General features: G+C 37.5%; 1 protein-coding gene across 9 annotated transcripts in view; it reads left to right on the top strand.

The window, feature by feature from the left end:
• The window catches only part of LOC106869848 (uncharacterized), a 202,785-nt gene that overhangs the window by 87,158 nt on the left and 100,627 nt on the right, over positions 1-15,000 (top strand). For 2 of the 9 annotated variants that reach the window (XM_089337943.1, XM_014915760.3), the window contains exon 1: positions 11,243-11,392. The exons of the other annotated variants lie outside the window; for them this stretch is intronic. In XM_089337943.1, the coding sequence (XP_089194069.1) occupies positions 11,300-11,392 (93 nt within the window). In that variant the 5' untranslated portion in view covers positions 11,243-11,299. Of the gene's footprint in view, positions 1-11,242; positions 11,393-15,000 lie in introns of those variants that run through there. 9 annotated transcript variants of the gene reach the window in all.

Genomic DNA, 15,000 nt, shown 5'->3' with positions numbered 1-15,000 from the left:
GGATTTTAGGTAGAGAAAGAAGCCACCCAACATAGGATTCTCAACCTTTCCATGCTTTGGTGTCCCTTCTCCTTTCACTGACGCTTTCTTTCACTGATGCCCCCTTTTGTCAGCATTCTTTCCCTATGTTTTGGAAAACATGAAAAAAAAAGTTCAGCAGCTTATTTTAATCCAACAGAATCCTATTTTACACAATGGCTTCTTATCTGTTTTTCATTACATTATCCCATCCAGTATGTGTCTCTTTTCAGATATTTACATAAATCAGTGTGCTCTATATTTAATTTTTTATGGAAATTATTGAAAGAAGGTGTGGACTTAATGAAATTAAGTTGGATCATGGTGCAGTCATCAGCTGGACTGTGGTGGTGAGACAGAAAATCTTCGACTATGAGTCTAACCTCAATTTCAACTCCTCAAGTTGTAATTACACTAATCAGCTATTTCTTATATTGATTGAAAACCCACAACTGACAAGAACTATGTGGAATATTCAGGCAACTCTTTACAGCCCTAAGCTGTTAAAGATTCATTTTAAAAGCTGCTGCTATGTTGTTGAGGATTTTCTCATATTATTTATGAAAAAGTTACAAACAATTAAGTGTAAGACGAACTATACAAAATTAAGTAAAAGGTTGTTTTAATCAAACAATATTGGAGAAATAAACTAAAAGAAAATAGGGACTTCTTTGTTTACCAGTTGAAAATTTTCAGTACAAAGTTAAAACTAAAAGATTATACAACTGAAGTAACTTAATAAATTACCAACAGAAATAAATTCAGTTAAATTCATAATTTCATTATTCTTCATTCTTGAGATTTACTGTTTAACATTTAAGCTAACCATATCCTGCCAAAATATTCTACCCGTTTTATCTTTAAAGCAGCCAGATCTGGCCTCTCATACACACCCTATAATGTCATTCTAAAAATAAATATATAATCATGTCATTGAAATCTCTAAGCAGTGAGAGAGTGCATGATCAATCCAAGACAATGTGAATAAACAAGCATTACATTTGACAGAGTAATGTAAAATTGGGTGTAATATGAAATGAAATAAAAATTCCATGGTAATAAAAATTTTAAAGTCTATGTCTGCAAAATTTATTGCCAATTCATTGTATCCATATGATTATACTTGCCAACCACCATACAGAGACCATAACATTCTTTTGATGCAGTTTCAGTTTTGGCGCTTCACCTCAATCCATTCACACTGCAGAACACTGAGTCGTTATGCAGAACCCATTTTTATCACATCACAACAAACAGATTATTATTTTTTTTGTGGCACAAAAGAAGCACAGAGCACAGTTTTTGTGTTTGTGTGTGGCAGCCATCTGTCGAGTTTCTTTTGACTTTCTATTGTGATGCAAATGTTGAACAACTGTTAAATGGTCATTGTTTAGTTCTTCCTCTCATTGTTTTATGTGACACTGTCTTAATAATGGCCCTCAACTGGTCACTGTCAATCATAGACTTCTTCAGTGACCTTCTTCATCTTCAAGACGGTCATCTGCACTAGAATATGTTTGAAACCAGCTTTACATATGTTGATAGTCCCATGGCTAAATATTTGGTTGATATATGGAATTTCTGCTCCTTTGCATTCAATTTTTAATTTGTACAATAAATTCTCTTGAATTTACTTTTCTTCCATCTTTAATTTGACAGCCTTAAATAAACAAGAATAAACAGTGAAAGTAAAACCTTTAACATCAATCAATAGACGGAAATCTGTGTGTTTAAAATATTGTATGGCATGAACATAATTAAATAAAAGTTTATTCCAAGATAAACAGCAAAGTTTAAAAATAACAAAAACTGCAACTATTTTTTGCACCAGTGTTTTACACACACACACACACACACACACACACACACACACGTGTGTGTGTGTGTATGTGTGTATACATAGTGCTTCACTTGTTTAGTTGATATGAACCATTTTGATGTTGAAGCGCAGTTACAATATGTGTGTGTGTCTGTGTGTATATATATATACACACGATGTGATGGTGGTGTTCTCTGTATGCGTATGAGTGGGTGTGTATGTATAGTGCACTGGTGGGTGGATGGGTGTGTTGTATGTAATTTATTGTGTGTGCCAGTGTACATGCATGTATGTCTATCCTCCTCCACTACCACCACCAGCACCACTACCATCACAGTTTATGCTTCTATCTAAATAGGGTGAAATCAGATCTGTCCGCCAGAGATGGCGGCAAAAGCCATTCTTAATACGTTAACAATCAGCTTTTCTGTGTATTCCCCCCCCCCCCCCCCCGTAGTGAGTAGGTTTACCCGCTGGCAAATGCAACCCACCTCCACCCCCCACTTCGCCCCACCCTCCTGGCTGCGGGTATAAGATGTTGATCTCTACAGAAAGTCAACAAGTCTTCTTTGATAGCCATCTTATGAATGAAACACAGCAGCAAATACACAGGAACTGTGTGTTCTTTGACAATGTTCCATCAACAGGCCACTACATTGTGTGTGTGTGTGTGTAAGCATGTATGTGTGTGTGCTCTTGCCTGTGTGTGTACTGGCACACGCTTGTGTGTGTGTGTTTGTATCTGTATTAGTATCAGATTGTGTGTGTATCTGTCTGTATCGGATTGTATATGCTTGTGTGTCTGGTTGATTGTGTGTGAACCGGCACACATGTGTGTGTGTGTAGCTGTGTGTGAGATTGCATATGCTTCTATGTGTCTGGTTGACTGTGTGCGTGTCCTTGTGTGTGTACCGGCACACGTGTGTGTGTGTGTGTGTGTGTGTACAGCTCTGTGTGAGATAGCATTTGTGTGTCAGATTGTATATGTGAGCATGTGTCTGTGTATAATGTTCCATGTTAATTCTATTAAAAGAATATATTGCAATGTTTTGTTTTAATAATGAAAGACAGAAGCCACTGTGATATTATGTCACCAGGTTAGTCACAACATGGCTGTTAGTAGTCAATAACTTGGTATTTGTGTCTTTATTAAGGTTTGGAAATTTGTTTGACTCCAGTATGCTTGACTGATGGCTGGTTCCACTCCTACTTGTTCATGATCCACTTACCTCTACTGTAGTCACCATCACATGTCCATATCACCACCACCACCCACCACCTACCATCACATGGTCACACCACCATCCCCTGTTTCTACTCCAGCTACCCTTTCCTCGTCTCCATAATAACCACCACTGCCACCACCATCATCATCCACTAGCATCACATGTCCATACTACCAACTACCTCTGCTTGACCTACCCCATCCTGATGACGATGACCACGACCACCACCATCCACTCCCATCACATGTCGGGTCAACCCTGTTATGTTGTCTCGCCTCTCCTCTCTATATGATGTAAGAATTGACAGACATGTATTTACTGTTCCCTATTTTACATGTAAAATATTAGGTTGAGGTCACCACGAGGTGCCCCCTTCCCCCATTACCTTTCATAAAACAGATGGAAATATATAAAGCTTTGCAGAAAAACGTTATGAAAACAGCCCAGTTGTTTTTCTAGGTGTGTGTTTGAATAATAAAGTAAATAGTTGTATTAACATTTCTCAATATCATCATTATTATTATCCCCACCACCTCCATCATCATCGTCGTCATCATCATCATCATTATTATTATTATTATTGTTTGTGTTCACATTCTATTTTGAGACATCTTGATTGAAGCTTGAGTCAAAAATAATGTTTTCTTTGATGTTGGGACATTTTTTCCCCTTTTTGTTGTCTGCTGCAAGACTTTATGAGAAGAGAATAGTTTTATTGGATAGAATAGGGTGGGGAGTGATAAAGGCTGTTGGTTGGGTGGGTGGGTGTCAATGTGGTCGCTCAACATGGCCTGTAATGTTGATTCTAATAGGGGCTCAAGGCCACACATTTCGAGTAAGGAGAAATAGACCCAAATTCTTGACTGGTGCTCTATCATCTCTATCTTCAGAAAGATAAAACAGTTTTGTAGATGTAATAACCTCATCATTTCTATATGTTCCTGCTTACACAGTTTCCATCTGTATATTCCCTTGTCTTCAGGTGCCACCATTTTGGTGCGTCACCAGTTACCTCAGCTCTTTTACTTAAGTCAATAGACTATGGTCATACTGAGGCACCACCTTGAATGGTCTAGTGAAATAAATTGACCTCAGCACTTATTTTTTAAGTCTATCAGCCTCTTTTGCCAAACCACTAAGTTATGGTGATGTAAACAAGCAAACACTGTCATGCAGTGATAGGTGACAAACATAAAGACATGTGCACACGCACACACACACACACAATGAAATTCGACACAGTTTCCATCTACCAAATTCGTTCACAAGACATTGGTTGGTCTAGGGCTGCAGTAGAAGATACTTGCCCAAGGAGCTATGCAGTGGGAATGAACCTGAAACCATGTGGTTGCAAAGTGAGCTGAACTACACAGCCATGCCTATGCCTACATATTTAGCCTCAGTCTCCCATCCCCCAGCGTTTATTCCCTTCAGTTACCAAAGCCAACATCCTTCAGTGGTTTTGTAAATATGGACATTTCTAACAGTGGTCAGTTCCGTCTAATGTTAACCAGTTGATGGTGAGGTTATACTTTGGCTTGATCCAGAACATCACCAAATAGCTGTTGACTGTAGGGGCGAAGGCACATGGCTCAGTGGTTAGAGCGTCGGACTCACAATTATGAGGTAGTGAGTTCCATTCCCAGACTGGGCTGTGTGTTGTGTTCTTGAGCAAGATACTTTATTTCACATTGCTCCAGTTCACTCAGCTGTAGAAATGAGTTGCAATGTCACTGGTGCCAAGCTGTATTTTCTGCCTAGTTGCCACCATGTTTTGGTTATATATTTTGATACATCGACAACCTACTTGCTGCCATTTCAGCCTCTCCATATACAACCCCCACCCACACAGTGGACATCAGTCGAAGATGTCCACCCACAGGCACCTGCAGTGGATATCAACCACATTTATAGGCCTTCCCATTATAAATGTTGATCCTCCTTCTAACCTAACTTAGCACAATAACTGAATCAACCAAATTGCTGTGAGACCAATCCTTCTCTGTCTCTGTAATAGCTGCCACATGTTTAAAGAAGGAATTCTTGTAATGTGGTTTTTGAAAACAGTTTTGAACTAAAACTTCAAGGAGACCGTATTCAAAAATTTGATTTGGTGGTTTAATGAGGAGTCTGTTAGAGATAATGCAATTTCTGAAGAATTCAGCAACTTGGGTAGATTTCTAATGCTTCTATACAGTATTTGTTTATTCATTCTAAATTACTGCCATCATCATCGTTGTTGTTTTAACATCTAGTTTTCTGTGTTCATATGGGTCACTTGAAATTTTGTTGAAGCAGACTTTTTATGGCCAGATGCCCTTTCTGTTGCTGACATTCATTTGTTTCCAAGGGAGGTAATATTTTCCCATGATCAGACATGTTTTACAGAGGAATGGAAACAAAGGGGACCATGTGGTTGGGGAGCAAATTTCCTACCATATAGCTTTGTCACACCTGCATCTATGTTGCTCCTGCCAATGACCACAAAGCCATCTCATCTTGCTGCTCATTCTTCAAATCTTTTGTAGTGTTATGTTCAATGTAATCTGCAGTCATCTATTTATCCCCGGAATCTCTAAACCCACCCCTTCCTTCCACTTCCCTCACCACCACCCTTCTATTGTGTTTCTAATCTTGACATTCTCTACTCAGAACCACACCCAAATCACAGCAGAAAATGTGCTGTCTCAGGCAGATTTTTTGAAAATAAAGTTACCTAAACTCCCTCATTACTCTCTCTCTCTCTTTCACACACACACACACATACACCCTTACATGCACTTACATATACACACACACTTCATTACATGCACACATGCACAGTTCGCTACACTTCACACATTTATCTTCCCCTACAAACTTCCAGCTTCCATCCTGTGATACCTATCAATGAGCTGGCAGTAAACAAATAAACCAGTCACTCTGAGCTGGTGTGGTGGTGCTGCTATAGTAGTAGTTGTGGTGGAGTTTTGGTGATGTACAATTGAGCTATTGGGACAGCTTGTTGGAAGTAGTGTCTACACCTGGCTGGAGAGAGAGTCCACAGTTGGCCAGGGTTGCGGGGGAAGGTAGTGTTCACAGCTGGCTAAGGGTGGGTTGCATCTATGGTTTGTTAAGAGAAGTAGTGTTAATGGCTGGCTGGAATTCTTTTGGTGTCTACTTTTTCTTTCTTCCATATCTGGTGATTTAATGAGGAATCTGCTAGAGATGGTGGTATTTCTGTAGAGTTTAATGATACAGGTAGATGTTTCTTTATGCTGCTACACAAGATTTGTTTATTGATTAAAAAATGTTACCAATGTCTACAAATCCATTCCAGACTACTCATTCTTCAGATCTTTTGAAGTGTTTTGTTCAGTGTAATTTGGTTCAATGCAAATAATAATAATAATAATAATGATAATAATAATAATAGTGATATTGTTTTCTCTTATTGTCTGAACGACAACAAATGTGGTTACATTTGAGAAGCATTAGAAAAAGTGTGCGAGTAGATGGAAGATGTGGGGGAGGGGGGTGTTATAAGTCTGAAGCAATGACAATTATAATATACACATTATACACATATGCAATAGACCCCAGAGTCAATGAAGAAAGCTCCATTACCTAGAAGAACTTGATCTGTCTCTCAACTGACAGATGTCCACTGACTTGGGTCATAACTCCTACTCCCCACCAGCTTTCTTATGAATTTTTTCAAAGACAGCTCCTCTCATCTTCTTCATCATCATCTTCCCCTCCAAATTGAACTTGAAAAAGGTTGAAGAGGGTTTGACCAAAGAGGCAAGTGTCCCTTCTCAGCACTTTCACCCTTGTCTACTCTCCAAACTCTTTCACCAAATAGAGAAGTACTTCCTGCTCTTTCTAGCTAAAGAAAGCTTGTGAGGTGATCTTCACAATGGAATCAGTCAGTAGCCAAACCTGTCCTGCACACCATAGCTGTTTGACATAACTCCGTTTGGTGAGAGACTGTGAGTGCCTAACAGTCCTGGTGCCAGGTGCCTAGTTTTGGCCATCACTTGATTCAGGGTTGCAGTTCTGTCAAAGAGATGAGTTGTGGAAGAACATGATTGACAAAGGGTAACCACATCTGCTCACCATCCAGGAATCTGTGGAGATACCACAGCCTCACTACATGTTTTTATATCATCCACCACTGAATACTCAGCCCTCCATAGTATTGTCAGCAAATAAACTACCTGACTAATAAGATACAAGGAGTGAAAGCTCGTATGTTTAATATCTTCTGACAAAAACTAACACAAGATATGATGGGCAAGAGATAATGGAGATAATGTACATGTATTTCATCTCTGCTTGATCTTTCCAGAATAGCCGCTTGTCAGCCAGTGGCATTTCCTGCTTAAATGCAAGAGATGCAATGCATGTTTAAAATTTATAACATTAATGCCATAACAAATGCAGTTTGCTTATTTCAATTGTATGGCTTTGATTTTTAACATTGCATGGGAAGAAGATCACATCATCATAATTGTTTATTGATTATAGAGTTTTGATATTTAATATTGTATGCTCTGTTTTTAGTATGACTTGTGCCAATACTCCCAGCCCATTTCTAAGGGAGATTGGCCACTGTGCGTATAATTTCCTCCCCCAGTCCCTATCTCCCTGTCAAATGCAAGGAACTGAACTGGTTTTATCAAATGGGCCCTAGTACTTAACTGGTACATGTTTTATTGACCCTGGAACAATGTAGAGTTTAGTTGATCTTGTCATAATTTGAACTTACAATACAAAAAAAAAAAAAAAAAAAAAGGGCACAGCTAAATATTTCAAAGCATTTTGTTGGAGACTATTACTACCACCCTCATCCACCATCTTCACACAACCACCACCAAAATGAAAGCTAAATGTCAGTATTTCTACATTAAAATATTCTGTAACTCCCTTTTTTAGTTCAGACATATTTATTGCATTTAAATTATATAAAAATAAAAAAAAAAATTGAGTATTATATATTTTGCCAACTGTTTTATATCCATAGCTTGTTCGTTCCTCCTATGGGGCATGGCTGGGTTGACAGACAGCAGCAACAGTGTTGGTGTTGCTGACATTTCTCTATTGCAATTGTTTTTATAACTAACATCTCTCTTACTGTTAAACACAAGTGTGTGTGTGTGTGCGTGTATACATACATATATACATATTTTATGTATATATATCTGCAAAAAAATTCAGGATGTTTAAATCTGAGTTGCATATATGCATGCACTTATATGGGTAGTCTTTATATTTGTTTCGTGCATACATGAGTGCAACTAATTATATAAAATCATTATTTATTACCCATTTTCCAAGCTGACATGGATTGGACCATACAACTAGATCTGACAAGCCAGAAGACTGTGAGCTCCACTGTCTACTTTGGCATGGTTTCTACAGCTGGATACTCTTCCTAATGCCAACCATTAAATGTACTGGGTGTTTTTTTGGGTTTTTTTTGTTCATGATACCAGCACTAGTGAGGTTATCAAGTAACTTGCAAGACAAAGAAATGGCCCCTTGACCGAGGGAGGTGGCTTTGTATCAGGTGTTGACAGGCTAAAGTGTAGTAGAACAAAAACAGGTGTCTTGCTATAGAGGAGATGCATGACTACTCCTGCTGGGGAGAGAAAGATGTTGATGATAAGATGTCAGGGGTGTACTTTCAAAGTACAAGAAAGGTAGGTATGTCTGCAAGAATATGAATGTAGAGTGACAGATGATTATAGAATGGAAATAGAAGTGAATGGTGTGAATTATGAACAAAAGTAGAAGCATAATTCATTGCAAATATCAGTTTGGTAAGTGGGGAGGGGATGGAAATAAGAGAGGGTCTAGGAAGTGGCGGGGTTTTCTTCAAAACACCTCTCCATAACAACCCCACTAAAACCCTAATTGCCACTCCACTCAAACTCACACAACCAAGGAAGATTTTAACTGAATGGAGACTATATAGAGGCAAGGCTAACTTCAATGCATCAGAGTCCGACACTGGCTTAGCTGATAACATTCTTGTCAAAGAGTAATTGTGTTGTATTTTGGGATGGTGGGTTTTTTTTTTTTTTTCCCAAATAAACACACACACACCCACACTATTAAGTGGAACAGGAGCACACACAAAGATGGAAAGTGTCGCTGAAGAGGTCACAGATGTGTCACAAAAGATTTCCGGATAATGGACATGAGTTAGAGTAAGAACAGTGATAAACAATTGAGGAACAAATAGTAGGTGTGTTTATTTGGCAAAAAAAAAAAAAAAAAAATGACTATCCCGAAATACAACAATATCTGTTTCAACACACAGTTTCACATCAGGGATCGTGAAACACAAATTGATAAAAGTTATAAATTTGTACTCTATAAAAGTATTAAGTAACCCATCAGGTTAATGTAAAATTGTTTTTATTATAACTGAACATAAAAATAAACATTAACAAAAGCACTCAGGGAGCACAAACCTCCACCAAGGCAACACCAACATCCTCTCTACGATTAGCTAGAGAGGATTTTTTAAATGAGAATATCTGAAATAAACTCAACTGCTCTCACAAATGAGAATACTAAAAATGAACCCAACCACTCTCAAAAATTAAGTAAAAAAGTCCGAAAAATAATCCAGAATCCTTGTCCGGTACTGAATTGATCCCAAAATTTAATCAGTTCATGCCAGTCATGAGGCCAAACATCCTTGAAAGTTTAATCCAAATCCATTCAGTGGTTCTTGAGATATCTTGTCCACAGAAAAACAAACAAACACAACTGAAAACAATACCCCTGCCTTCGCTAAGGTGGAGGTGATAAACATATATGTATGTCATTGTTCAGTTTTATTTCAAGATTTCTTGCCAATAAAGAAAGAGCTGGTTTCTAGCCTAGATGCATTGGAATTTTAACATCAACAACAGGGTATGTATGTGTGTAGCATATAACTGACTTATCTATGTTGTATCCAAGCTTGCAGAAATGTTAGAACTTTCAGTGATGTGATGAGGAAACAGGTTATAAGGAAATTAGTGATGATAGTCTGAGTGAGTAATTAAGAATTTTATACTTGATGCTAGGAAGAGAGACAAACCTGCATTGGTATGTGGAAGGGCTGTCTTGTAGCCAGAAGTCCAGTGACTTGATCCCACAAGCATTGTTGGTGTTGATAGTTTTATACTTAGGAAGAGTACCAACTTGATTTATTGTTAGTCTTCATTGTATCTATCCCAATGTTTTGAGTTCAAATCTCATCATAGCCAATTTTTCATCTCATTTTTTGATAGTAGTTTGAAATGTACCAGTAATATTAGTAGAAGTAGATTTCTTCTCTCATAAACAAATTGATTCTGAGCAGTCATTGGTAGAATTGAGTTTTTCTTTACATTTTGAGATAAATTCTGACTCGGTTGTCTTTGTTATGTCCCAGCCTCAGAATGTGTGGCCTTTACATTCTGAGTTCAAATTCCACTGAAGTCAACCTTACCTTTCATTCTTTCAGGGTCGATAAAATAAGTACCAGTAGAGCACTGGGGTCGATGTATTCAACTTTCCCCCTCCCACAAATTTCAAGCCTTGTGCCTACAGTAATAAGGATTATTAATTATTATTATTATTATTATTATTAATACTAATAATTAAGTGAGCTGGCAGAATCATTAGCACACTGGACAAAATGCTTTGTGACATTTTTTTAGACTTTACATTCTGAGTTCAAATTCCACTGAGGTTGACTTTACCCCTTTTGGAGTCAAAAAAATAAGTCCCAGTCGAGCGCTGGAGTTGATGATATTGACTTGCTCCTCTCACCAAATTTCAGACCTTGTGCTTATAATACAAAGAATTATTATTATTATTGATATATTTTATAAAGTAAAAATCCCCAAATACATAAAACAAAAAGAAAAAGTTTCCATAATTGAGTTAAAGAGTGTGATTATAGTAAATTGAGTCAGGATGCTGTCTCCCCTTGGTACCCCATTCTCTTCACCCCCTACCGCAGCCCCAGTAGAATTAGCTATATTTAGGAAGCAGCAGCAATTTCTGGGGGTGGTACTGTCTTTCTGACTACTACAGCTGCTACTGATGCTAATGATGATCATGATGATGTTGGTGTTGTTGTCATTACTTCTTCCCTCTCTCTCTTTGTCTTCTCTCACCACCACTCTTATCCTGCTGCTGCTGCTGCTGCTACTATTTCTACAATACCCTTTCTCCCCCCACTCCTTGCTGCTAGTCTATTACTGACATTATGGTAGACAACAGCCTTCATCTAACTGCTCCTCCTTCTCTGCATTCTCACTCCTATGGACAAATAATAGACTTTACAGATCACACAAATCAGGTATATTTTTTTCCCTCTCTCTCTCTATGTCACACCTCATCTCCTTGCCCTTTCATTGCCTCAGCCACAAAAGATTGCTTTCTTGCTGTTTGGCCCCTGGTCAGTCAGCTAACGATCAAAGGACATATCAGTCACGACCATCCCATCTTATTCACAGACATACCACACAAGGCTGCAAATGTAGGCCCTTGATATGAGGGTGATTTGACTAGTCCTTCTAGCAGGTCGACAGATCGTGTAGATTGTCTTGTTGGATCTCTGTTGTTATGTGTTATCATTGTTGTTGTGTGTTGTTTTGTTATTGTGTTGTTGTTACCAGTTCTAACCCCGCCCCTGTCCCATTAGACTCAACCAGGACATAGCATGCTGTAAACTATAAAACTCACAAAATATACTTTTGCTGTTGTTGTTGTTGTTTTGTCTTCTGCCACCCCTATTTCTAGACTTAATGTTCCAATATCGTGTAGCTAGCTATAACCCTTTTAATTAAGTTGATGATGATGATGATGATGATAATGTTGATGTTATTTTTGTATAACTTGGTAAATAATGTTTATCATTCTTTCCTTTTATCCATTGCGTGTGTGTTTGTGTGTGTAGGTATGAGTCTATGTGTGAATGTATAACTGTTTATATAGGTATCTGTTTCATGTGTGTGTGTGTGTGTGTGTATATATAGGTATGAATGTGTTTTTTATGTATATATAATTGAATGTTTGTATGTCTGCAGGAATGTTTGTAAATATTTTTGTTACTGTCCAAAACAAGATGCAGAGCAAAATAATTAATAATAATAATAATAATAATAATAATAACAAACCACCAAAACAACAACAACACTAGTGATAATGGTGATGGATTTTTTTTTCTTTTTTATTATTTCCAACACCCATCCGTTTGTGCATTTAATATGTATACACAGCGTGTGTATGTGTGGATATAAACAAAACAGAGTTAAACTAAAACGAGGAGTGGGGCTCAGACACATTACATATTGGCAACATTTTAAAACAGTTTTTTAAGCTTTCATAAAAATCAGCAAAGAAATATTTAAAAACACAAAACTTATTTATATATATTTAATATAATTTAAGAACACAATAAACATCACCCCTGCCCAGATGCAAGTGAAAGCCCATGAGTTAAGTTAGGTAGGACCAACTCAGTATTCTGCTTGTCTCTTGTTGTATTGTAATGTGGTGCAGCCAGAGGCCCCTGTGACCATGTGACACAATGTCCTATCATTTCAATACTCCTGAAATTCAGGCACTAATGGCTGCTTCTCCAGCATGCATATATATATATATATATATATATATATATATATATATATATATATACCTTTCTACTATAGGCACAAGGCTTGAAATTTTGGGGGAAGGGTGCTAGTCAATTTACGTCAACCCCAGCGCGAAACTGGTACTTACTTTATCAACCCTGAAAGGATAAAAGGCAATGCCAACCTTGGCAGAATTTAAACTCAGGACATAAGGTCTGCTTAGCATTTTGCCTGGCACAGTAACAATTCTCCCCCAATATATTATTACCATCATTTATACACACCAAAAAGGCCAAGTTTGCTCCTGTGGATATTCAGGACTGTGAACCTCATATTGTCCCATGCACTTTTTTGGGGAGGGCTAATTTTTGTTTGTTTTTACTGACTTCAAAGTTTGAGACTCCTGTTCTAGCTTCCATTTGTCCCCCCTCCACCATAATGAGTATCTATTAGACTAATTATTCATTGTGTGTTGGCAGTGAGTATTTTGTAGTTAAGAATTGTATCTCATCGTGAAATTGTTCCACTTGAGGTAAATATTACATTCTGTGGCTGGAACAGTGAGTGGTATGGTTATATATATATATATATATATATATATATATATATATATATATATATTTACATATAAATGAAAAAATATTTTAAATAGATAATAAAGATATGTGTATGTATATCATCACCATTTAGCATCCATTTTCCATGCTAGCATGGGTAAGATGGTTTCACTGGGGCTGGTAAGCCAGAGAGCTGCACCAGGCTCCAGTTTGTTTTGACCTGGTTTGTACAGTGGAATGTTCTTCCTCATGCCAACCACTCCACAGAGTGTACTGGGTGCCTTTTACGTGTTACCAACACAGGTGCTTTTTATGTGTCCTTGGCACTGGCCAAGGATACACACACACACACACACACGAATGATTATGAATTAGAGCAACTCAAAATTATTGAAATTAGTTGAAAATTTTTCAGTTGACATTCATCCAAGAATAATAAAACTAAGATGCAAACCATGTTTCCTGACAAGTTAATGAAAAAATATTTTAAATCATAATTAAGATATTTCCTCTTTCTCTTTTGATGAAGTTGTATCAATGTCTCTCAAAATTATAATGATGCCCTTCACAGTAGCAGCTTCTCAAATGAAATGCAATATACACCTCAAAATTTCCAAAAGCTTAAGATTGGATCTAGAAATATTTCTTGGTATAATCTAACTGAATTTAAATTTTTATCATTTTCTGATGACCCATAAAATCAGATCTTTAGCAGAAGCTCAATTGAAGTTCTTGTTGTAATTTCATTTGCTCAATTAATCATTTAAATTGACTTTTCAACGTCAATTATATTGTTTCTTCTCTTACCTGTAGTTGTATTGATCCAAACAATTGCCCTTTCAACAATAATTGCTTTTCAAAAGCATTAGTTTATTGTGTTAAAGTAAAACCAGATAATAGCAGTGTATTCATCTCTAGCTTTGAGACTCACTGAAATAAAGGTTTTTCACAGCATACTCATTCTTTCAAACATCTTTTATCTTTTACTTGTTTTGATCATGCTGGGGTACTACTTTGAAAGGTTTAGTCAAGCAAATCAACCTCAGTATTTTTTTTAACACCCGGTACTTATTCTGTTGGTTTCATTTGCCAAATCACTAACAGGATGTAAAAAAAAAAATCAACACCAGTTGTTCAGTGGAGCGGTGGGAGGGTTGCAAACACATACATACATACATACATATATATATTCACACACACTATGGGTTTCTTTCAGTTTCCACCTACCAAATCCACTCCCGAGGCTTTGGTCGGCTAGGGGCTATAGTAGAAGATACTTCTCCAAGATGCCACACCTGCACCTAGTTGAAATAATTTCAACAAGTTTGTCTCAGTACATTTAGTTTTTGAAAGGATCTACTTCCATTTCAGCCATGACCAACCCATCTTTCCTTTTGGCATAGTGTAATCTAGGACAACTTTATCCAATGTGTCCTCCCGTTTTAAAGATTGTAGTGTATAATTTAGGAGATTTTAGTTGCTATTTCTAGCGAGTTCCTTCATTAATTTATCTGTATGTCAGTAGTTTCTGAAGTGGTGGCCAGAAAAGGTCCAGATGAGGCAGACTTGGTAATATCTGTTCTTTCTCTTCATCCGTTACTACTGGTGTATACCCCCCCCCCCCAGTACAATTTTTGGGGCTGTTTGTGGCAGGATGGGTTGGGGATGGACCTGAGAAGGGGGCATGGTGGTCTGGGTATTTGTTGTTGATTCTGCCCCCAATGGCAGCAGACACTTGTCAAGTTTAGAGCTTTGCTGTTACATAGAAACTT

This window comes from Octopus bimaculoides, chromosome 20 (genome assembly GCF_046866305.1).
Source record: "Octopus bimaculoides isolate indiv1 chromosome 20, ASM4686630v1, whole genome shotgun sequence".
In the NCBI taxonomy this organism is placed as follows: domain Eukaryota; kingdom Metazoa; phylum Mollusca; class Cephalopoda; order Octopoda; family Octopodidae; genus Octopus; species Octopus bimaculoides.
This window is presented reverse-complemented; position numbering and strand designations above follow the sequence as displayed.